General features: G+C 41.5%; 1 protein-coding gene across 4 annotated transcripts in view; it reads left to right on the top strand.

Annotated features, from left to right (window-relative positions):
* Window positions 1–26,046, top strand: part of HEMK1 (HemK methyltransferase family member 1) — a 47,285-nt gene that overhangs the window by 6,444 nt on the left and 14,795 nt on the right. For all 4 annotated transcript variants that reach the window (XM_051985803.1, XM_051985795.1, XM_051985810.1 and 1 more), the window contains 4 exons: window positions 4,857–4,948; window positions 5,339–5,432; window positions 22,893–23,051; window positions 23,945–24,009. In XM_051985803.1, coding sequence (XP_051841763.1) covers window positions 4,857–4,948; window positions 5,339–5,432; window positions 22,893–23,051; window positions 23,945–24,009 — 410 coding nt within the window. The remainder of the gene's footprint in view (window positions 1–4,856; window positions 4,949–5,338; window positions 5,433–22,892; window positions 23,052–23,944; window positions 24,010–26,046) is intronic.

Genomic DNA, 26,046 nt, shown 5'->3' with positions numbered 1-26,046 from the left:
GCTTCTTATACTACTTGGATGAGCAAGAAGTCGGAGGAGATGACTCAGTGGATAGAGCACCAGCCTTGAAGTCAAGAGGACCTGAGTTCAAATCCAGCCTCAGAGACTTAACAATTCCTGGTTGTATGACCATGGGCAAGTCACTTAACCCCAACTGCCTCAGCAAAAATCAAAAAGAAGAAGAGAAACAAACAGCTAGCAGAGAGAGAGGTCTGAGCTCTCCTCCCCTTCCTTTTTCACTCCCCTGCCTCCACCTACCAGAATCGTCATTTCCTATACAACACATCAGGACTTGCACAAAGAGTGGGCGGGGGCCATTCTTTCTCCAAGGTTATATATTAATAGAGTATGGTCCAATTACTATTTAGCCTCATGTGCTTGGGACCTCAGTGCATCAACTCAAGCCTCAGCCCATTACAACTAACCATACTCCTTCCCTTAAAATGGAGGACCCATTGGATTGTACTATTAGTTCACCTGACCCATAAGCCTTCTGACTTGCCAGTGCATCTAAGGACCACTGGGTCTTGCCATCTGCTCTGGAGCTGAAACTTCCCTTCTCTGTTTACTCCTTCAGTTAATTAGCTGAAGCATTAACTTCTGCTCCAGCCTCTTATCTTCACTCTGTGTGTGTAGTTCTGTTTCAAGTATATTTCTTATAAACAACATATTGTTGTATTTTGGGTTTTGATCTGCTCTGCTTTCTGCTTTTATTTTATAGGTGAATTCATCCTCTTCACATTCACATTTATGATTGATAATTGTGTTTTTTCCTTCATCCTATTGTCTGTTTATCCTTCTCTCTCTCTTTTTATGCTGATCCTTCTCTAAAGTCTGTTTTGTTTCTGACTATTGCTTCCCTTAATCCACTTTCACTTTTATCATCCTCCCTCTCCTTGCTTCCCCAATAACATGAGTAAGAAGGGTTTCACTTTTCTAATTGTATTTTCGGCTCTGTTGATAGGTACATAGTAGACATTAAAGAAACACTTCTTCATTCATTATTGGGGAAATAAGACAATTATACAGATAATCCAGTTTTCAGAGGATTGTGGGTCTAAACCTAGGAGGGACCTCAAAGGCCACCTAGCTCAATCCTACCACTCCCCTTTACAGGGAAGAAACTGGAACCAAAGAGATTAAGGGATTTATGGAGCTAGAGGACACAGGTGGTAAGAGTAGAGAACCTAAACTCAATTCCACTTCTGTGTAAAAGACTTACTAATTAGCAATTCACTTAACTTTTTCTGCCTCAGTTTCCTCAACTTTTAAATGGGGATAATAATAATATGGACATAATGATGTGTATAATAATATCTTCTACCTCCCAGAGTTGATGTGAAGATAGAATGAGATAATGTTTATAAAACACTTTGCAAACATTAAAGCACCACATAAATGCTAGCTATTATGATTGTTGTTCACGGTTACTAACAGCAAGATGGTTCAGTGGACAGAGCACCGGCCCCAGAGTCAGGAGGACTTGAGTTCAAACTGACCTTAGATACTAGTCACCAGTATGATTCTGGACAAGTCACTTAACCTGGTTGCTTACAAAAAACCAAACTCAAAGATTACTAAGATAGTAAGTGGCAGAAGTAACATCTGAACTCAGATCTTTGAATCTAGAACTCTATACGCTGTACCAGATAACTATAATCTGCATTATAATAGAGGATACTCTGCAACAAAGGGGTTTGTAACCAATTTTTTGTATGTATGCCAAATTCTTTTGGCAGTTTGAGTAAGCCTAATGATCCCTTTCTAGAATATATTTGTTGCCTACATTCATAATTGGGGGGGCGGGGGAGGGAGAGAGCTATAAATCACTTAGAGGTCAGTGAAAATAAAGATGTAATTTTTTTTCAGCTAAATTCACAAATCTCCTCATACCAACCCATAAACCCATAAGAACTCCTTGTGTAATGGAATGCTTGATAGAATAGACTGGAAATCAGGAGAAATCTGATTTTGGATCATAAAATCAAAGAGTCGGTCCTGGAAGGGAGCTCAGGTAATATCAGTCTAACTCCTTTCACTTTCCTGAAGTCCCACTGGAAGTAAACACCATTGAACTCAGGACTTTCAGTCCCAGAGTAACTGCTCTGTCCATGGTATCTCACCCAGCCACCATATGTAACTTGAGTACACTAAAATTCTGGTCCTTAATTCCTTCATCTCTGTCATGGGGATGATAATACTGGTAGGGACTAATTTCATAGGGTAATTGTGAAGATTACATGTAAAGCTGGGGTGGGCTCTGCAAACCTTAAAGTTCCCTATGAGCCTGAGCTGTTTTTATTTTAGAGGAGATGGAAATAAGGGAGCTTGAAGGAAAGGGGAGAAGAAAAAGCTTTGGAGGAGATGTCACTTGAGCTGATCCTTGATTGAAGAGACAGAGCTCAATAGGTGGATGTGGGATGGTGTATGTATGTGTGTGTGTGAAACTAGTCCATGCGGACCATGGTATAAATAGAGTGGAAGTGGGAAAGGTAAAGAAGAGATGTAGGGATATCAAATGGTATATTTTGGCTCAAGTGTAGAATATGAGATAGAGAGTGATAAGATTGAGCTCCTGTGCCAAAGTTATGAAGGTAACTTGGTCAGTTATGTGAAGATTGGATTGAAGATGGAGTAAAATTGGAGGTAATAATAACAATTTGTGTTATGTTGTGTGCCCGACACTCTGCTCTGCTAAGCGCTTTACAGTTATTATCTCATTTGATCCTCACCCCCCCTGGGAAGCAGGTGCTATCCTTATCCCCATTTTACAGATATAAATGTACATATTTACAGATGTGACAGAGGTCACAAAGTAGGGAAAGCAGTTGGAGACCATTACATTAGTTTAGCCAATAAGCCTAGATTTGGGGCAGGAGCAGCTAGGTAGAGCAGTGGATAGAATTCCAGACCTGGAGTTAAGAAGGTAATCTTCCTGAATTCAAATCCATCCTCAGACACTTACCTCCTCGTTACTGTTAATTGCCTATGAGAGGGGAGGAAAAGAATCCTAAAGTATCATCCAAAGGGGGCTGGATTGATGGCTGGCTATAGATTTTTAGGCACAAAAAGGCACTATAGGGTCTGAGACACTGAAGAATTACAAAGCCTCAGAAATGGCTGATAATTATGTTTTTTCCCCTGATCTTTGAAAAAAAAATAACCAAGCACAGATCTCTGGGATTTTCCATTAAAGTCCCCCTCTCAAGGTGAAGTTGATTTGATGTTAATTGACCCTTTCTAAACTTAATGGCTTCCCTTCATGGTTGGCTATTCAACCATTTCCAGATCCATCTAATCATACTCACATCTAGTCTGCCTCTCTCCATCCTGTTGCTGAGCACAGCATGAAAGACTTTTGTCAGATGCTGAGCTGAAATCTCGCTTACTGGGGTCTAGAGCTCTCCCCCTCTCTACCTACCTATCAGTTTAGTAATTTTGTCAGGCAAATGAGGTTAATTGGGAACGACCTCCTTGTTCTTGATGGAGCCATGCTGACTCTCCTAAGTCCCCAGAGCCTGGGAGTCTGGTCTATCACTGTGGTGGGTGACCTTGGATGGGCAGCTTGAATCCTTCATCCTTAAAAGGTGGCTAGTGATCCTTACTTCCTCCATCCCTCCCTCAAAGGACTTTGATCTAATAAGAAGCAGAATCACCCAACCAGTGCCAAGCTTGATAATCACAGTCCAGCCACTATCAGGCAAACCTCTGCATTCAAAAATACTCCTCCAGGGACTAATTACCGTGGCCAGAGGCATCTGGGATGGGTCCCTAACAGGGGCACTGAGCCTTTTTTTTTTTTTTTAAATGTCAACAAGAATTTATTATGCATTATTGTTTTGTGCCAATTATTATGTTAAGCACTGGAAATGCAAATATAAACAGGAAACCTTTTCTGCTTCCCTCTTCCCATGAGTTAACCTCTTCTTCCCCAAAAGCATTTTCTTTGTGACCTCTTGCAGGAATAGCCACAGCCTGCCTTTTAGTACAGTCATCTCTATGTGTATGTCCTAGACTGTAAGCTCTTTGAAATGAGGGACTCTGACTTACATATCTCATAGCACCAGGAGCTCAGGAGTTAGTGACTAATTAACTATGTAACTTATAAGAGACCCCCTTTTCTGTTGAGTATGAGTCTCTGGGACTCATAGACTCGGAGCCAGAAAGTATCTTCAAAATTATCTCATTTTTCTCCCAAAAGTAATTCATTTGTAATCAATGTCACATTCAGAGTTTGAAAATTACAACCTTTAAACCCAAATATCTAGTGATCTTTTCCCTATCCTTCTCTGCCCAGTGCAGATGATTCTTGAAACTTATTTTGTATTGAATGATGTCTCAGCGGACATATTTGGAATACTAAAGCTGGATCATGTAGAAGGAAAGGAATATCCATGTCTAACTAGCATGGCTTTCATCCCTTAGGAGGGCTCAGATGTATGTATGAAGCGGGGAGAGGGAGAGTGTTGTTAATGGAGCAATCTGTTCCTTCTGCAGCTCAGATTGCTGCTGAAGAAAAAGGAGAGGAAGAGTCATTCAGCCTTACTCTGTGGGCTTTTGTTCCCCTCCTTTCTTCCCTCTTTTTGTCCCATTGACAAAACCTGTTCTCAGGAACCAGTCTCCCCTTGCTGCTCAGAAGTGAGTTTCTCTGTCCTGAAAGACTCTGAGAGAGGGGTTTGATTTAGGATTGTAGATTGGGAGCTAAAAGCCATCTAGTCCAACCTCTCATTTTACAGAATTATTAATTCTGTAAATATTAAAGATTTGCTGAGGATCACACAGATCCTAAATGTAGGTGAACATATGGGCCAAAGGCACAGAGCTTAAAACTCAGCTCAGAGTTGTTTGGTGGTTAGTTTCAGAGCCTGCCAGTCAGCCGGAGATTCGCCTCCATCACTGATCTCCAACGGGAGCAGATTGCAAAGCTGTGCACTCGGAGGCTTCAGAGGTAGGTTGCAGCCAGAGCTAGGCTCATCATCACCTGCTTCCCTCCTTCCTGATCTTTCCTTCCCCCTTTATCTCTCTCAATGTCTCCATCTGTACTTCTCCTCTCCTAGCCTGGTTAAGAGGACCAGGGTAGTTGGTAGAGCAAGTCCCTAGGCAGTCTCTGCTGTTACTGGGGAGACATGAAGAAGTCCTTTGTTTGAACTGGGAAGCTGCTTTGGGAGGGAATTGCAAACCTGCTTCTAACTTCCACCAAAACATTACTCCCCTGGTACGGTCTCACCTTTGGAGTTGGTATGTTTCAGCCATACCTGCTAGGTCTTTGATTTCTGGGGATCTGTAGTTTGGGGTGGGGTGGGCCAGGCCAGATCTTATGGGTGTTTTTCTTGTACAGGATGCCCGTGCAGTATGTCATTGGTGAATGGGATTTCCAGGGTCTCACTCTCAAGATGGAATCTCCAGTCTTTATCCCACGGCCTGAAACTGAGGTAGGAAAGCTATCTATGGCCCTAAAACCAGCTTTTCTTGGTGGGGGAATTCTGTGAATGTGTTGGAAAACACACTTGTTCATTCATTTTCTCATTTGGTGAATATGCATTCGTTGTCTATGTGCAAAGGCAAGAGTTGGACAAGGTGTTAGGTAAGGATGAACAAGGCATGGTTTTTGCCTTCAGGATGCCCACAGCCCAGCAGGAGAGACAAACTGCCCATGTAATGTATAGTGCCTAGGAATCTGCCAAATAATGATAGGTTATAGCTTCAATTTAGAGGGAAGGAAATAAGCATTTATTAAGCATCTGCTTTATGCCAGACACTGTGCTAAGTGTTGCACAGTGGGACACCTAGAAGATTGACTGAGTACATGCTAATGACATATGAGATGAGGTCTATAAGGACAATCCAGTAAACTGTAAACTGAGGCACAGAGGTCAAGCAGTTCCCCCCATAGTAACAGCTAGGAAGTCAAAGCTAGGACGCCAACCTAGGTCTTTTGATTTCAATTGTTTTCAATTGTGTTTGATTCTTCATGAGCCCTTTTGGGGTTTTCTTGGCAAAGATACTGTATCGGTTTGCCATTTCTATCTCCTGCTCATTTTATAGATGAGGAAACTAAGGCAGACAGAGAAGTGACCTATCCAGGGTCACACAGCTATTTAGTGTCCGAGGCAGTCTTTGAACTCATGAGGATGAATCTTCCTTTGAGTTCTGTGCATTAGGTGCACTCAAGCTGCAGCAATTTCCTTTAACTAATCTTTATATGACCCAGATTCTGGAACAACATCTTTACCTATGTCCTTTTGGCACATGTTCTGTCCCCACTTCCTGATAAAACTAACTCTCCTCAACATTGATTTTCCTTTTTTTTTTTTTTTAAATTTTATTTAAATTAATTTTTAATTTTAATTTATTTTTTAAATTTATTGGTTTTTTTTTTTTGTCTCATGAAGTTATCTTTTTTTTTTTTTTTTTAAATTCTTTAAATAACTTTTTATTGACAGAACCCATGCCAGGGTAATTTTTTACAGCATTATCCCTTGCACTCACTTCTGTTCCGATTTTTCCCCTCCATCCCTCCACCCCCTCCCCCAGATGGCAAGCAGTCCTATACATATTGAATAGGTTACAGTATATCCTAGATACAATATATGTGTGCAGAATCGAACAGTTCTCTTGTTGCATAGGGAGAATTGGATTCAGAAGGTAGAAATAACCAGGGAAGAAAAAGAAAGATGCAAGCAGTTTATATTCATTTCCCAGTGTTATTTCTTTGGGTGTAGCTGCTTCTGTCCATCCTTGATCAATTCAAGCTCTCTTTATCAAAGAGATCCACTTCCATCAGAATACATCCTCAAACAGTATCGTTGTTGAGGTATATAATGATCTCCTGGCCCTGCTCATTTCACTCAGCATCAGTACATGTAAGTCTCGCCAGTCCTCTCTGTACTCATCCTGCTGGTCATTCCTTACAGAACAATAATATTCCATACTATGTTTTGTTTTTAACATTACTTTCATTTCCCCAAATACCCTCCTGTATGCTATCTCCAGTGAACCATATCCTATAAAAAAATAAGAAAAAAGAAAGTGTAAAAAACACAGAGCTGGACTGTATTCAGTATTTGGCATCCATAGTGTCCTACCTCTGCAAAGAAGAGAGGAAATCAGTGGTGATTTTTCCCACTCACCCTCCTCACCTATCAATTTGTGGTAAATACCTGGGTAAGAGCCAGTAGGCTAGAAGAAGCAGTTCCCATATCTTTGGGGCTTTCAGGTTTATAAAGCATTTTCCTCATAACCCTAGGTAGGTAATGTAAGTGTTTGTGAAGGACTTATGCCCATTTTATGGATGAGGAAACTGAAGTTCAGAAAATTAGAATGACTGACTTATGACCCAAAGGTGATTTTAGTTCCTTTAGATCAACTGCCTTTAATAGACCATGCTTGGCAGAGAACCAGCACTAGTCACCAGCCCATGGTACTTAGCATTGTTCCTGTCTTTTATACCATTCTCAGCTCATTAAATCCTACCCACCTACCTCTTCTAAGAAATATTTCCTAATTTTCCAGGTCAGCTCTCCACCCCCAAGCTAGAAGTGTTTCCTTCCTCTGAATTCCTATTACATCATTTGCACTTCTCTGCTTACCCTCATCATGTTCTGTAACTCATAGTTATATCCATATAGTGTCCATATCTACTGGACTCTGAGTTCCTTGCTGGCAGAGATTTTACTTTCTTCATCCGTGTCTCCCTTGTTAATACTAACACAGGCTTTTGTCTTATACCTGAGGCAATTGGGTGGTGCCATAGGTTACAGAATTCTTTACCTGGAGAAGGCAGGAGCTGAGTTCAACTCTATCCTCAAATATTTAGTAGCTGTGTAACCCCAGGCAAGTTGCTTAACTTCTGCCTGCCTTAGTTTCCTCAGCTATAAAATGGGATTAATAATGGCACCTACTTCAAAGGGTCACTATGAGAATCAAAAGTGCCTGGCACATAGTAGGTGCTCAATAAATGCTTATTCCTTTCCCCTCCTCATCCTTCTTTATGAACTCAGTGCCTGGCTTAGAGTCCTACATATAAAAGGAGCTCAGTAAATATTTGTCAACCAAAAGGACAATGATGATAGGATCACAATGATTTAATTCAATTAGACAAATGTTTATTAATTTCCTACTGTGTACAAGGAACACAACAAAAAAAGGTAAAGAGACTCTGCCCTCCAAGACCCTATAATTTGCTGGGATGGGAAAAGGGTTCAATGATTCAATGTAAACAAAATTACAAGAAAATAATTTTCAGAGCAGTGAACAAACCAGTGGGAAGTTGAGAGTTAACATTAACCACTGGGAGTTTCATAGTTAGTTCTGAGGCAACATTAACCACTAGGAGGTTCAGAAAAGACTTCCTATAGGTGTGCATTTGAACTGGGCCTCTTCAGAGGGGTAGGAATTCTAAAGAGATAAGGATGAGGAAGAATTTGCCAGACATGCTGCATCATCCATACAAAGACCTGGAGGCCAGAGATGGAATATTTTGAATAGTAACTATCAGGATATTAAGAAGTAGCAGTAGTAACTAGCCTGGAATAGAGAGTACTTGAAGGGAATGATAGGAAATAAGACCAAGCTGGGATCTAGATTGTGACTTTACAAACCAGGCAGAGAAGTCAAGTAGTTTATCTTATTGGTAATTGCGAGCCACTGAAAACTCTGAAGTGACTTGGTCAGGTCTGTGTTTTAGTAATATCAGCATTAGGCACCCGTGTGAAAAAGTATTGGAGAGGGAAGAAACTGGAGGAAGGGAAATCAGTTAGGGATTGAAAGGTGACAAAAGTGGATCTAGGTTGTCACCAGTCAAGGGATTCCAGGAGTGCTGGTAAACCTAAATCCTAGAAGTGATGGTGTTTAAGTTGGCTTTAAAAATGGGTTGGATCTAGGGGAGGGAATGGGGGAAGGGGGAGAATTGGAACCCAAGGTTTTACAAGGATTTTTAATGTTGAAAAATTATCCATGCATATGTTTTGAAAATAAAAAGCTTTAATAAAAATAAAATAAAATAAAATTTAGCGGAATTTAGCAAGTGAATAGGGAAGATATTTTAGGGTGTCTACGGTCAGAGCACGTTCAGAGTGCAAAGAACTATCCATTTGGCTGTGATGGAATATGGGGATGAAACAATAACCACTGAGATGGGAAAGATGCCATATTTTGTAGGGCCTTGAATACAAATAGAAGACATTGCCCCTTACTTGGTATATTAGAGCTGGCCATGGAAGGGTTTTGCATATAGCTGATCTGTGCATAAGAAAGATAATTCTAGCCAAGTGAATAATGGAAGGATAAGGGGCAGAGCAATGGGTGAGCAAGCAAGGTAGAGAAAGGAAGACCTGAGAGCTGTTGTAATAATCCAAGCAAAGGTTTTAAGGGCAATATGGATTGGTATCAGTGGAAGTAGAGCAATGTGGTAGAGTGGAATAGATTCCTGCTTCAGAACCAGCTAGATCCAATTTTAAATCCTGGTTTAGCCATGTATCACCAACATGATCTCTGTCAAACCATTCACCCCTGGACTTTAGTTTCCTAATGTGTGAAATGATGGGTATGGGCTAGCATTAGGACTTCTTAAACATTTTCCACTCATGACTCCTTTTTGCCTGAGAAATTTTATTTTCATTTTTTTTCTTTATTAAAGTTTTTTATTTTTCAAAACATATTCCTGGATAATTCTTCAACATCAACCTTTGCAAAACCTTGTGTTTCAATTTCCCCCCTTTCCCTCATTCCCTCCCCTAGGTGGCAAGTTGTCCAATATGTGTCAAACACAATAGAAATATATGATAAGTTCAATATGCATACATATTTATACAATTATCTTGCTGCGCAAGAAAAATCAAATCAAACCAGAAAAAAATTAGAAAGAAAATGATGTTTTGGTGGTTTCCAATACTTTGTGACCCCATTTAGGGTTTTCTTCACAATGATATCAGAGTGGCTCATCATTTGTTCCAATTTTTCCCCTCCTTCCCCCCACTTCCTCCCCTAGATGGCAGGATGACCAATACATGTTAAATATATTAAAGTATAAATTAAATACAAAATAAGTTTATATGTCCAAACCATTATTTTGCTGTACAAAAAGAATCAGACTCTGAAATATTGTACAATTAACCTATGAAGGAAATAAAAAAAAATGCAAGTGGACAAAAATATAGAGATTGGGGATTCAGTGTAATGGTTCTTAGTCATTTCCTAGAGTTCTTTCACTGGGTATAGCTGGTTCAGTTCATTACTGCTCCATTAGAACAGATTTGGTTCATCTCATCCGCAGTATACTTTTGATCATAGTTTTATGAATAAGGAACCAGCTACGTCAGAGACCATCTTCTTCATTTTATAGTTGGAAAATTGAGGCCTAAGAAAATTAAGTAATCACACAGGTTGCAAGTATCAAAGTTGGGATCTAATGAGAAATCTAATTTCTCTAATGAGAAATGAAAGGGCAGGAAGATAATGACAGGGTTTTGAGCATCTGGGCCTTGTTCTCAACAGGCACCTCTGAGCCCTAAAATTCTGTGATGTGGGGCTGCTTTCTCAGTATCTACAGGGGACCGTGGAGTGATTTTTATGAGACCTGAAACAATCCGGGAAATCTGGGTTGATAATAACAGTGTACAACCAGCAGAGGGCTCTGTGGTCCTATCTATTCAGCTGCCAATTTCTCTGTGAGGGATGGATGTTTCAACTTCTAGGAACTATTTTTCTTTGGTTTACTTATTAAACCTTTAATAAAAGAGAGGAGGAACTGAGGACAGTAGGAGAGGTGTAGATTATGAGAGGGGAAGAAATTACCCTTAAGGATTGTGATAGGAATAGGAGTCATTCCACTTTGAGACACATAGACATAATCCATTAAAATACTTCCCTGTGATCTTCAGGACAATCTTGTGGAGAATGTAGCAATTGAAAGTTTCTTAAGTGCATCCCCATAATAACTCTAGGGAGACAAGACAGATCCTCATTTTGCAGATGAGGAAGCTGATGGTCTGGGACTTTCCCCCAAACCAGGAAGGCACCAGAGCTAAATTAAGGCTCCTCTTCTCAGGTCCCACTTTCCCTATGGGTAGATTATACATAGGGACACCAAGTCACCCTCCTTCCACTGAAGCCATCTCCAGTCACAGATTGACCGAATGGGGTGAGGCAACCTGGTTATCCTAACCTGGCCAGGAAGTCTGACGCATAGACGTGGCTCCAGTCCCCCATGGCAGAGGAAGGGATGTTGAGAAACAACTTCTGGGGATGGGAACATGATGTCATGGAAAGAGTGCTGGGCTTTGGGTCCCAGGTTGGCTGCTTGCTCTCTGTATAACCTTGAACAGGTCATCTGACTAATGTGAGTTTATTTCCTCACCTATAAAATGAGGCCATTGGACTAGAGGATGTTTGAGGTCCCTATTTCATGACCGTAAGAGTCGTGCCCCCTTCACATACTTCCCTACTTTTCAGGCCTCCTGAGGAATTATGCGTACGTTATTTTGCTTTGTTTTCTGACTCTTTGTGACACTAGTCTCTCTTGGGCTTAGACTGGACCGCCATTGGTAAGCCCAGAAGACTATTGACAAGAGATATCACAACATGGCAAAATGAGTTCTGTTTTGGCCCTTGTGTTTGAGTCTTGGCTCTCTGTGAGACCACAAGCAAATTATTTTTCCCCTGAACCTCAGTGTCCTCATCTGAAAAATCTGTGATCCTTTGAACTCCATAGTCTAATTGGGGAAGGATCTAGCTCCTTTGAAGTCCCTTGGTATCTCAGCCTTTCTTCTTGACTGGCAAATAGCAGAGGAACAAGAGACCAGGGCTGGGCAGGGCTGGACTGGGGCCAGGCAGGGCAGTCCCCAGAGTATTAGCTTCTAGGAATATGTGTTTCTGGGAAAAGCCTCTCGGATAAACATTCCCTGGAAGAGCTGGGTGAGGTACGGAGAAATGTAGAATGGCAAAATTCAGGTCGTTCCCATCCTTTCCTAGTCTTTACCTCCACTTCTTCCTCCTTAAGGATTATAGAAAATTAACTGCAGAGCCCTTTTAAGGTCATTTAATCTTGCCTTTCTTATTTTACAAATAGGAAAACTAAGGCTAATGGGGAAAAAACCTAAAACCAAATGGGGTTGGGGAGTGGGGAGATTCTCCCTATTAATTCGCCATCCCTTCCTTAGTTCTAGTTGCTATAGAAACTTGGAATATGTGAGGAAGAGTTACCCACCAGGGTATAACTGGTTCTCTGCACTTAAGTTGTCTCAGATAGTTCATTATTTCCTCCCATTATAGAGATGAAGTTGTGGCCCAGAATGGGACACATCAGATTTGGAGCAAATCCAGGACTAGCCCATCTTCCCTATCCTTTCTCTCTCAAAGAGCCCAGGAAAGGAGGCAGGATAGATATTATTTTTCTTCATTTGACAGATGGGGAAACTGAGACTCAGAGAAAGGGAGGCAGCCTGCCCAAGCTTCCTTAGCTGTCCGGAGATGCTGCGACAAGATAACAGGATGGTGACAGAAAAGGGACTAGGAGCCACTTGTGAGAGCAGGGGTGGTTTGGGATTATCAGGGATTGGTTGATAAGGAGTGAGCAGAGTGAGGGACGTTTCTACATCATGATGGACTTTTTCTGTCCCAAATGCTCCTCCCATCCCCCATCCTTATTGGGCTCTGAGGAACGGGATTCCTCCGGACCATGGGAGACGGGATCCCAGCCCCGAGGAGGCTGGTGGAAAGAACAACAGAGTTGGAATTAGGTTCAAAGCCCGTCTCTCCTTCTTGCCGCTATAGTCAGACGGTAACCAGCTCTCCCCCCCCACTCCCCCATTACCCCCCTCCCTCCGCAGATGTTTCCTCCCCTGTAAAAAGGAGAGATGGGGACCAGGGACTCCCGAGTCACTTTTCCTAAGCAAGGGAGCTCCAGCAGGAAGAGCTGCTCGGTCGCCGGGCACCAGCCCGTTCCCCAGCGCATCTGGGCTGGCCAGGAAGGGCCATGCGGCGGGCGGGGGTCGCAGGTTAGGGCGGGGGCAGGAGTGGCTGCGGTCGGGCGCGGGGAGGCGGGGTGCTCGCTTTCACTCCCAGCCACAGTTCCGAGAAACGGAGAGACTCCGGGCGTGAGAGGCTGCTGGGGGTGGGGAAGGGACCGGAGCCCCAGCAGGGGCTGAGCCCGAGCAGATACCGAGAACCCGGGAGGACGTGGGCTGCGGTGGGAGCTGCGGGGGGCGGGTGCTTGCCCACGTGGGCCTTTTACCCTGGGGGGGAAGCAGCGCTCAGGCTCGGCTTGCACAGTGCAAAAAGGGAGGAGTGTGTGTCTGTGTGTGAGCGTTTATGTGTGAGTGTGAATGTGAGTATGGGGGGGGGGGGTGAGGGTGTGTCTGTGTGTGTGAGTGTGAGTGAGTGTGTGTTTGTGTGTGTGAGTGTGAGTGTGAGTATATGTCTGCTTTGTGTCCCAAATGGAGCATTTTCTAGCCAAACCACCTAGAAGGAAGCAAGAAGACTATCAAGAATGACCCTACACCATGCTGTTCTCAGATGGGGTCCTTGTGGGTGACCCTCATTGGAGAAACAATTTGTCTGTCACTGAGACTCTAGATGGGATGAGAGCTGTGAGATTTGGGACTGGAGAGGGACCCCACAGATCATCTAGTTCGGCTCCCACAGATAGGTAGTCCCAGAGCCGGAGTACCGGCCCTTCTGACCCCAAGTCTGGGATTCTTTCCACTTCATCACAGGGAGCCTCATCTCTGCCCTGTCACTGAAGGGCAAGCTCTTCCACTCTTTGGGCCTCAGTTTCCCCATATGTAAAGTGAGATGTTTATAATAGATCTCTGAGACCGCTCCCAGCTTTAAAAAGATTGATATAACAATACTAGTGACACAGCAGATAGAGTCCCGGGCCTGGCTTCAGGAAGACTCCTTTTTCTGAGTTCAAATTTAGTCTCAGACACTTATTTGCCATGTGATCCTAGACAAGCCACTTATCCCTATCCACCTCAGTTTTCTAATCTGTAAAATGAATTGGAGAAGGAAATGATGAGCCACTCCGATATCATCGTGAAGAAAACCCTAAATGGGGTCACAAAGTATTGGAAACCACCGAACAAAAAATGATATGATCATAGCTCATGTTAATATTGGGCGTCATTCATTCAGTAAGCATTTGCTATGTTCCCACCAGGTGTTAAACACTGGGTATTATTTACAGACAAAAAGTAACTAGGGCCTATCCTCCTAGAGCTTCCATTCTACCAGATTAATACAGGCCTTCCCCGAAGTCCTGCTCATTACGGCAGGACTGGCTGGTTTCGGTCCTGGTGCCCCCTGTGCCTTGCACGTGATCTGGCCCTCGGTATCTCATCCCCAGAGGGTCAGCCACCAGAGGGTGAGTTGTTTGACCACAGGAACTCTCACCTGAGGTTTGTAAGGGGCTGTGATTCTCCTCAGCTCAGAAAATTCTAGCCAGTAATAATGAAGATTAAAGCAGTATTTTTATTTTTAGCTTTATCTAGTAACTTCATGAATGTTCTCTCACAACATTAGAGTGAGGTGGGAACCTATACCTGAGCTCAATTCTCCTGGCTGTACCCCCAAATAGCGGGCATCCAGTCTCTGTTTGAAAAACCCTAGTGCTAGGGAACTCTGTATCTTTTCTGGACACTGATTTGGAGCTAAATCTAGCCCCTTCATAGTTTAGGTCTTCTCTTTATAGCTGGAAGGTACCTTAAAGGTCATCTTAGAAATAATTGATAGTGAAGTGGATAGAGCCCTGAGCTTGGAGTCCAGAGTTCAAATCTGGCTTCAGGCACATAACACTTACTGTGTGACCCTGGGCAAGTCAGTTAACCCCAATTAGCTCACCAAAAAAAAAAAAAAGAAAAAGAAAAAGAAAAACAATTACATAATTGCTAGAAAGTTGTTCTTTTGTATTAAACTTAAATCAGCTTCCCCACAACTTGCACTCTTAACTCCTTGTTCTGAGCTCTGGGGCCAAGCAGAATGAGTTGTATCCATCTATTACACAATATTCCCTTCAAATACTTGATACCTCTCACCCCCTGTAGAGTGCCACAGAAGGTTTTTTTATCAGATCAGAGAGGAATTTGGACACAAGTGGATCATTTTTTCTTGCCCTTATTAAAACTCTCTCTTCTCCTTCCTTATATTCCTAGAGAAATAATACCAGTGTTTAAGGTCCGAAGGAAGTGACTTAATAATAACAGAACTAAAGTCATACCTTAATAGATTTAGAGCTGAATCCAACCCTTTTGTTGTTTAGGTCATCTCTTTAGAGCTGGAAGGTACCTTAAAGGTCATCTTAGAAGCAATTGATAATGAAATGGAGCACTCAGAAGGACCTGAGTTCAAATCTAGCTTCAGATACTTAACACTATGTGACCTTGGACAAGTCATTTAACTCTTATTAGCTTACCAAAAAGGGGGAGGGGAGAATTATAAAAAGTTATGTTTCAAGGAATTGAAACTCAGAGGCGAGAAGTCACTTGTTTTAGGAGCAGTGATGAGATGTTTACGTGGGGGAAACAGGTTTGTGGGCTCTGGGGGAATCTGAGAGTCATGCTTTGGGCGCTCTGAGACTGCTGCCACCTAAAAGGTTCCTATTCTTGGGTTCAGAGTCACCCCTGCCCCAGCCAGAGGCTGGCGGGCTCAGCCCAGAGTTCTCAGAGGGAGTGTTGAGACAAAAGGGAAGGGGAGATGATGGCTCTCCTCCAGAACAACCTCCTTCTCCCCTCTCCAAGGTCACAGGCTTTTGTTTTCACCATAATAGCTGGTTGCCATGGAAACTCGGTGTGGCAGACAGATGGAGAAGAGGCAGCTGCCCCAGAAGAGCAAATATCCTGTTTTTGCATACAGGGCCTCTGTGCTACACCCCCTGACAAAGAGATAAAGGCTGGGGCGCAGCCCCCCTATCCTGCCACACTTGTTTCTGAAGTGAGAGTTGGTGAAAGTTTTCCACAGTGTGGGTTGCCTTCAGACCCTTGAGAAGGGGGAAAGCACAACCACCCGGCCTTTGACAGCTGTCTGTACTCAAGCTGCACCTCCCACCCTGGGACAGAGACCGATGCTTCCCCCTGCACCCTGGAGCTCCTAACCACACGTGTACTGATATTACAGATAGGCAGCTCTTTGCAGCAGCCCCTCCAGAGATGTGCACGCTTCCCTGTCTGCCAGGCAGGAGGAGAATCAGCAAATATCACGGCCCGAAAGCACTCTGGTTCATAATTGCAGTGTGTAATAATAATAAATATATGAGTTGTAATATTGCAAGCAAAATAGTGATAGAATAATCATATTCTTAAAACAAACAATATTAACAATATTTCTCCATCCCTTTAAAGCTTGCAAAGTTCTTTCCCCATTGGCAAACTTGAGACAGAGATAATGGACAAGTGTTATTTTACCCATTCTACAGATGATGAAATAGTCTCAAAAGTAAAGTGGTAGCAAAATAGTACAGTTTGAATCCTGGTTCTGTCACTTACTTAGCTCTGCCACAAGTTAAAGGAGCTTGGACTCAGAAACCTCCAAGGTCCTTTAGAATTCTAGTTTATTATCCTATAAAGGGATTTCCCCCCGAGTCATACAGTTAGGAAGTGTGGGAGATGGTGTCTGAGTTTCAGTACAATGTCCTGTCTCTTTCACCCCCACTGCTTCTGGGGATGGGGGTGGAGGTGTCAGTTCAGCGCTAAACAGTCTGAGAAAATACAATAAAATCAGAATATGCAGGCCCTGGCTTTGAGGAGCCAAGTGACAAATACTTTCCCCCATCTTCATGCTTTTGCTCATCCTTTTTTCCTGTTTGCCATCAAGACAGGGGTGGTGTAGTGCAGAGAACACAGTATTTAGAGTCAGAGGTCAAGTTTCAGATGCCATCCACCACTGTCTGTGTGACTGTAGGTAAATCAGTTCATCTCCCTTGACCGCAATGTATAATCTATAAAATCTCAATCTATAAATCTATCTATAAAATCTATAAAATGAAGGGCTGGGGCACTGGGATTTTAAGATCTCTCCTAGCTCTAAATCCTGGCCCCCGAGTTCTGGATTTGTCAACAGATGTGTGCTTGAATGCCAGCCTTACTTCTCAATTTCTGCAGGACCTTGGACACTTATCATTTGGCGCTTCTATTTTCTCCAAAAATGAGGAGACAGCATCCTCTGCTGTTCAAGGTCTTTTCATGTTTAGAGCAAGGTAGGATCTTTCTCCACTTCTTAACTTGTGCTTAATAACTTTGATGATCCTTTCTCTTTTCTCCCCAAGCTTCCTACCCTTCCTGAAGGAAAACCAGATTTGCCATAAAATGATCCCTTTTTTTAGGGTTTGATGTACTTGGTTATGGCGTGTGCCCTTGGCATTAGGATCTAGCTAATGAGCTTGTCCTTGGGAAGAGAAGGTGGACCTCCAATAGGATAAGTTTTTCCTTAGGACACCAAAGATTGTCTAAAACAGGCATAAGTCTGTGATTTAAATCTGCTGACAGGGTGATCAAGCAGAAGGGGGTACACCCCCTGGGCCACTGAGTGGCAGAAAACAAAGTGATGAATCTTAGGTGGGCACAGCCAGTTTCTACTTTGAATTGGGGCATCTTTCAGGTAAAGGGTGATTTCTTCTCCAGTGTCTCATGAGTCTCAGGGATGAGGAGGGGAATTGAACAAAGACATGGAGATGAAAAAGTACAGGATGAAGTTAGATGATAGAGTAATCCAATTTATCTGGAATATTGAGTTATACCAGGTGAGGCAGAAAATTAAAGTGTCAGATTTGGAGACATTTCAGATTTCAGAACACTAAGCTTAAGAATCAGAAATCTGAGTTCAAATTTGTCCCTGCCAGACACTTACTAATTGTATGATCTTTCAATACTTCATTGATTTCATCTATAATATGAAAGGGTTGGACTTAAGGTCTCTGAAGTACTTTTCAGTGTAAATTTACCATCCTATGATAAGTATACTATATATGTGCTAAACAGGATTCCACATCGGGTCTAAAGGGAGATCATGGAAGCCAGCTTAGAGGAAATACTGTTTGATTATTTGGGCTTTAAGGAATTAGTGAAGCATATATCCCAGGGAGAGCTTAAAGGAAGAAAAGGAACTCACATGTGCAAAAATGTTTGTGGCAGCCCTTTTTGTAGTGGCTAGAAACTGGAAACAGAGTGGATGCCCATCAGCTGGGGAATGGCTGAATAAGTTGTGGTATGTGAATGTCATGAAATATTGTTATCCTATAAGAAGATCAGCAGGATGATTTCAGAGAGACCGGGGGAGAATTACATGAATTGATGGCTGAGTGAAATGAGCAGAACCAGGAGATCATTGTTTACAGCAACAAGATTATACCATGATCAATTCTTTTTTTTTTTTTTAATAACTTTTTATTGATAGAACACATGCCAGGGTAATTCATGATCAATTCTAATGGACACGACTCTTTTCAAAAATGAGATGATTGATGTCAGTTCTAATGATCTTGTGATAAAGAGAGCCATCTGCACCCAGAGGACTATGGGAACTGAGGGTGGATTACAAGACAGCATTTTCACTCTTTTTGTTGTGGTTTGCTTGAATTTTATTTTCTTTCTTTCTCTCTCTCTCTCTTTCTCTCTCTCTCTCTTTTTTTACTTTTTGATCTGATTTTTCTTGTGCAGCAAGATAATTATATATGTGTGCCTATATTGGATTAATATATATTTTTACCATGTTTAACATAAATTGGATTACATGCCATCTAGGGGAAGGGGGTAAGGGAAAAGGGGGGAAATTGGAACACAAGGTTTTTCAAGAGTCAGTGTTGAAAAATTATCTTTGCATATGTTTTGAAAATAAAAAACTTCAATACATTTTTTTAAAAAGATTAACTGTAGTAGTTAAAAAAGAAAAGGTTCTGTAGGATTCCAAAGAAGTATTATTAGTAGCATCATTTTTCATCCTAAAACTCATTAGTAGTGAGGGAGAAATGGTGTGGTATTTTTAATCTTTCAGATAAATATTAAAATTTATATTTGTTATAAAAAAAAGAATTAGTGAAAAGAGGGAAGTAAGAATTGGCAAAGGAATTGAACAAAGATATGGAGATAGAAAAGTACAGGATTAAGTTAGATGATAGAGTAGTCCAATTTGTCTGGAATATTGAGTTATACCAGATGAGGCCAGAAAATTAAGGTGTCAGATTTGGAGAACCAGAAAAAAATTGAATTCCATTCCATAAATCTTAATAGCAAATTTTTGAAAATCATTGAGTAATGGATTAGTGTGATGAGATCTGTGCAGGAAAAAGGTTATTGGGGTGGTGGTCAGGAAGTGAGATGGGAGCAGGAGCAAAACAGGAGTGGGAGGGCTGACAAAGAAATGTGTGAACACTCCTGGACATGCACACATAAGGGGAAACTGAGGCTGTCATCCAGTTAGTTATTGAAAAGAGCTTTGAGCTCAAGTCTTCCTGATTCCAAGTCCAGCACTCTTATATGTTCTGCAGTGGAAAGAGAAACTCCTGAGCCATAGAAACTTGAAGAAGAAAAGCCCAGGCCTTTGGAGGCTGAGGAGTTACCCTCAGCAATTATTTCTGTCCTGTAACCTTCTCATAGCTTATATTCTCTTTAACAGCCTGGCTAAGGCTACCTGGCTTTCTAATACAATCACCTTCCCTGACCTGGTAAACATTCTTCTAAATGAGCTTTTCATTGTCATCGGTGACCCCTTCCCCTTTCCCCCTTGACTTCCTCACCTGTGGCCTCTCTGTATTTCTGAGGCTGCAAGATTGAAATCCAGACTGGGTCAGGGAGGAGGAAGTGTTTTGGGGGTGGGGAGAACTTTGTGTACACGACCACAGTGGATTCCGGGGGCTTCCCCGGAAGTGACAATTCTCAGAAGCGAGTGGGCTCAGGCCACAATGCTGCTGGCTCACCAAATCCCCGCTTCTCCTCTGACTGTGCACTCCAGCTCCTGCCTCCCCCAGCTCCCTGCTGCCTGAAGAATAGAGACAGAAAACCAGATTTTTGCTCTCTGTGTACCTTCCCCTTTTTCTTTCTTCACCCCTTAGTCTTAATGATATTCCCACAGGCTCTAGAGCCTTTAGAAGCCATATACCCATCCTCCTTAATTCAAGGTCCCAGATTAGGGAAGAGTTTTACGGAACGTCATCCAGTTAATGAGTGGCAAATCCGGGACTTGTACCCCGATGTAAATCCAATGAGCTTTCTCCATCACCACATTTTCCCTCCTACCAATTGGCCATCAATAGCAATAGTCTATTCTCTTTCCTTAAATTCTGTTTTGAGGCGGGGGCAATTGGGGTTAAGTAACTTGCCGAGAGTAGCCCAGCTGGCAGGTGTTCAGGGTCATATTTGAAGTCGAGTCCGCTGATTCCAGGACTGGTGCTGTACCTTCTGCATCACTTAGCGGCCCCTCTGTGCCTACCTTTTGAGCGTAATAGAAATTCCTTTGCTGGGCACTTTGGGAGGACTTCACCTTGGACTTTGGGTAGCATCAAATATCAAGAGAGAAAGCTTAAGGTTCAAACTTTGGCCCTGCCAGTTATGAGCAATGTAACACTAAACATTCCTTTCACCTCCGTGGACCTTCATATTTCTATCTATAACATAGCAGAGATGGCTCTAAAGATCTGACATTCTCTGTCCTAGAGTCCCAGGTTTTGAAGTCTCGTGATTCTATAAGATAGTAAGACTTTAAAGCTGATAGGGGGTTTGGGAGACAGTACAGACCGATTGGGAGGTGTTGGGAAGGTCTGTTTAGTCCCCAGTCATCAGTACCTGGCAATCTAAGCCTTTCTAGGCTCTCACTCATGGCAGAAGACTGTGACCTAGTGTTGGCTCTGGGGGCCTCCCTAGGAAATGTGGTTTAAGGCTGTGTTCCTAGTTGACACAAAGGAGTGACTCCAGCACCCCAGATGAAAGTAATTTGGCAGCTGCAGGTGATTACACAGAGTACTGGATGGGTGCCACTGCCCACGGGGCAGTTACCTTTACTCCCAATTGTACCACTTGGTCAGAGCATCCTGATTTTGCCCAGCAGACTAGTACCATGGTGTCGCTACTGTGCTTTTTGCCCTCTCACCAGTTGGAGAACTCTACAGGTAAAGATGGGCAGGTGGAGAGCAGGAGAGTGGAGAGATGGGCATGGGGGTATCTAAAGAGCAGCAGGATGGGAGAAGGGAAAGGGTCCTAGGTTTACTTCCTGGCTCCTATATTTGCAAATTGTTTGATCTTAAGCAAGTTGCTTAATGTCTATGAACTTTTGTTTTCCCACCTGGAAAATGGAGACAGAAATCTTTATACATCCTTTCTCAGAGTTCTAAGGAAAATACTTTCTAAACTTCAGAGTACCATAGAAATGTGAGCTCTACTATAGTATAGTAGAGTGGAGAAAAAGCTGCCCTTGGCATCATGAGTTCTGGATTTGAATCTGGATCTTAGAAGCTCTATTTTCTGATCATAGACACTGGTTGCTTTGAGCCTCAGTTTCTTTATCTATGAAACAGAAATAATAACACTAAATCCTAAAGATACAAAGCCAGGGTGAAAGTCCTTACCTTCATGAGGCTAGCATTTTCTGGGAGGAGGTAATATGTACACATTATATACAAGACAAGGGGTAATTTGGGAAGGGGCAGATTCTAGGAGCTGGGATGCAGTGGGAAGGGCTTCATTGTGCTTGAGCTGAGATGGAGGAGCAACAAATAGAGACTTTGGCCAGCGTGGAAAATCCAGGAAGGGGAGGTGTGTACAGGAAGGCTGGCAAGATTAGGATCCAGGCTGGGAGGGCTTCAGATGGCAAACAGAAGAGTTCCTATTTTATCCAGTCAGTAAAGTAGGAAGTGACATATTCAGGACTGTGCTTCAGGAAAATCATCTTAGCAGCTTTGTGGAGGGTAAATGGAAAGGGAAGAAGCTTGAGACAGGGAGACCAGTTAGGAAGGCCTTCAGAAGAGGATGTAAGGCCCTGAAGTGGGGGGAAGTTATATGAGGGCAGAAAGAAAAAAAGGGTCAAATATAGGGGAGAAATAAGGAGATTCGGTTACTGGTTGGACATTTGGTAAAAAAAGAAACTGAGAAGTCAAGAAATGCTATTGCTGAGGAAAGAAGCATGGCTAGTCAGTAGGGAATCTGAAAAAGTTCTGGTGCTTTTAGTGGACTGCAAGCTCAGTATGAATCATGTGTGATCTGACTGCCAAGAAAGCTAATGTTTGTGGTATATGATTGTGATGGAATTCTACTGTGCCAAAAGAAATGATGAGCTCCAGGATCTTAGAAAAGCATTAGTAAACTCGTATGAAATAGTGAAGAGCAAAATGAACAGAACCAAAAGCATGTTCTATTTGGCAACAACGTTATTTTAAGCACAACTTGGAGCAAATACATTATTTTGACTATTATAAGTATCCAAATAATTGACAAATTATCTGCATCCAGAGAAAGAACTAATAGATATATAGAATGATATATATATTTGTGTCTAATGGTAACCATCATTAGGGTGGGATGTGGAAGGAAAGGGAAAAAATTTATATTTCATAATTTTATTATATATCTAATTATTATAATTAAATTACTTAAGTGCTCAATTATAATTTAATTTAATATTATGTATTTAAAAGGAATAGCAAGTTATACATAATAGATTTGTGGTTTCTTATACAATCATCATTTTAAATTATTCTGTTATAGAAATGCTTGTTTTAATCCCTAAATTAAAAATTAGATTAAATTTTTTTTTAAAGAAAGTTAATGTATTGTTAAGTCATATTAAGATACCTGGGTTTATTATATACTGCTCTATTCAGACCTCTTCTAGAGGGGGCTTTATTCAGCATCCTATCCTCCTTGCCCAGTGTCTTTCTCTGAGGAATTAATTTACCTTTCCTGTTCTCTTTGCAGGAACTGGTCAACTTGGTACTTCATGAGGAATCCCAGAGATGCCAAGAATCCAGAGCGAAGGGCACTATAAGCCATCAGCTCCACTCTGGTCCGCTCATCCTGGACCTCTGTTGTGGCTCTGGGGCTATTGCTCTCAGCCTCCTGAGCAAACTGACCCAGGTGAGTCTCCCTCACCCAAAGAGTCACTTAATCCATAGACTTTACCTTGTCTGTCTTTAGCTCATGGAGGAGACAGCGCCAGGACAGCCCGAGGTTTTCTATAAGTAGCTGTTACTATCTCTCATCTGGTCACTCCGTGTATTTGAGAACTCACTGCCCTTCTTCATTCTGACTCTTCCTTCAGAAGCCCCAGGATCTCAAGGTTTGATTTGTGAAATAGGGAAAAATCATCTTTTTCTCCCAAAAAAATTAGCCAAGCTGATGAAGACAACCATGTTTCCAGAATATATGTGTGTACTTGCATGTGCACATGTAAATGAATGTGTTTAATGAGTAAACATACATGTGCACACACATGCTCTGTGGGTTTATATATCATTACCTATGTAAATAGATGCTCTTTCATTTGTTTATTTCACTAACTTCCCAATGAAAGTGGTTATTTTCCACCCATCTCTACCCCCTGCCCTAATAAATCCCTCCCTTGTAACAAATAAGTACATTCAAATCAATATAAAACAAATGATTTGTTCTAAAAGTATATGCCCCATTCTGCACCTGTAGATGCTTCGACATCAGTCCACTGAAGTCATTATTGCTTATTGATTTCTAGATAATTCTTAAAAAACAAAACTAATAAAATCTCAGAGTTGCAAAAGATTCTGGAGATCACCTAGTTCAGTCCCTACTCGTTACTTTCAGAGCAGTGCTTTTTACTGTGGGACTGGCAGCTTTTCTAAGCCATATCATTATTGGGTCATTTCTGCATATGTTGAGCCAGAATCTGCCTCTCTGTAATTCTCCTTCCTTCTTGCTCCTGTCATTCCTAGCTCTGCCTTCTAGAACTGAGCAGGACAAGTCTAATCTCCTTATTTCTGTCCTTGTGTTTGCAGAGCCGAGTAGTTGCAGTGGACAAAGGGGAAGAGGCCGTGAAGCTCACCAGAGAGAATGCTCAGAGGTGCTGGGGGCAGGATACATGAGCTGGGGACCAAGGGCAGAGGCCTAGAGACACTGGACACTAGAGAGAGCTTTCGGGAATCTGTAGCATGGTGAAAAGATATTTATATTATTATAGCAGTAACGTAGCATAATGGACAAAGTGCTGGGCTTGGAGTCCGAAGTCTTGGATTCAAATCTTGCCTCCACTATTTAGTGTATAAACTGGTCAAATTAATTTCTCAGGCAACTTATCTAAACTGAAGGGTTGCAATCTATACCTCTGATCTTTTTCTACTTAGAAGTTCCCATCCTACTGAAATTACAGATGCCTTTGTATACTTACGTGTTTATTGTTGTCATTCTTGTGAAAACTACCTGTTAATCTTGGTAATAACCCTCAACCTTCAGTCCTTCATTCTGACTATTTCTAGTTTAAGGCATTTCAGTTTAGAAAGTACAGAAATCTCTATAAATGTAAATAAGTCATTAATTCTGATATACAGGAAATGAACAAAAGAAAAGATGTTTTTCACATTTGTATCTGGCTCTGGATAATAATCTTGAGTACTATGTTATAAGCAAAGCATTTGTTTCTTTTTTTTTTTTTTTTTAATTTTATTTATTTATTTATTTTTTTAATTTTATTTTTTTATTTTTTTTTTTATATTTTTATTTTTTATTTAATGATTACTTTATATTGACAACATTATCCCTTGCACTCGTTTCTTTTCCGATTTTTTTTTTCCCCTCCCTCCCTCCACCCCCTCCCCTAGATGGCAAGCAGTCCTTTATATGTTGGATATGTTGCAGTATATCCTAGATACAATATATGTTAAAGCATTTGTTTCTTGGAGAAATTTGATCTAATCAAAATAGTCAACCATAATAATGTGACCAGAAGAACCCAGAAACTTCCTGGGTCAGCAATTTTTGCTCTGCTTGCTAGGCAGAAAGACTAGCAGTCAGGAGCAAGTCTGGCTTCGAGTATAGACTTTGCAAAACAGGAAGGAAGTTACCACAAGATTATAAGCATTATCATATCACAAAGCAGGTAAAAGGGAGAGGAGGAAAACAAGCTTGCAAGTAACTTAGCATGTGACCCAGCAAAGCCAGATCATCACAAGGGCATTGTGATATAAATGAAAAAAAGGTCAACAGACAGACATGAAGTAGAACAGGTTGGTGGAGCAGAAAGGGCCACTGATCTTAAAAGCAAATCTAGATTTGGCTGCTTGCTAACTGTTTTATCTTGATCAAATTATTTCTCCTCTGTGTTTCAGTTTCCTTAAAAGGAAGGTAGACAAGATGATCTTTAAGGTCACCTATGATGTGATTCTAGTGCTAAATCCTAAAAATCAATGATTCTTAAGTTGGAGTCCATAAACAAATATATATATATATATGAATTTTGATAACTTCCAAATAATCGATACCTCCAAAAAATTGATTTTCTTTGTAATGCTATGTATTTCTTTTATGTGCCTAACATTATTCTGTGAAGTATAACCAGACTGCCAAAAAAATTCATCACCAAAAAAGTTAACAATCTTTACTATAAATGAATTTTGCCCCTATTTCTATAGCCATTTTTCTCAATTAGAATAATGAAGCCCCAGCTTATGGAAATTATCACCTTGGGACCCAGTTATATCAGGAGGAAAAAGTAGTGGTAAAACTTAATAGAAAGTTTGGAATACTGGATCTGGGCAAATGTACATGTAAAAAAGTTTCTGTTGGAGGTACCATGATTTTGAAGGTTTTCTGAGAATAATTTTAAAGACATAACAAAATGGAAAAGAAGCCAAAAGAACAAAAAAGGTCACAAAGCATGATCCAGAGAGAGAAAAAAATCAACAAATACAAAACCAAGCTTTTGCTTTTTCATCTTTAAAATATCTTTATGAATCTTGCATTGAAGGTGTCCTTGATGAAAATAGAAGAGTCAAGAAGGAAGTCTTTTGCCAATCGCCATTTGCAGTTAAACTGCTGAGACTTGTAGAAAACATGAAAGCACATGGTGCCTGTAGATCACAAATCATTTGAATGAGCAAAAGGC

Source organism: Antechinus flavipes, chromosome 1 (assembly GCF_016432865.1).
Source record: "Antechinus flavipes isolate AdamAnt ecotype Samford, QLD, Australia chromosome 1, AdamAnt_v2, whole genome shotgun sequence".
In the NCBI taxonomy this organism is placed as follows: domain Eukaryota; kingdom Metazoa; phylum Chordata; class Mammalia; order Dasyuromorphia; family Dasyuridae; genus Antechinus; species Antechinus flavipes.
This window is presented reverse-complemented; position numbering and strand designations above follow the sequence as displayed.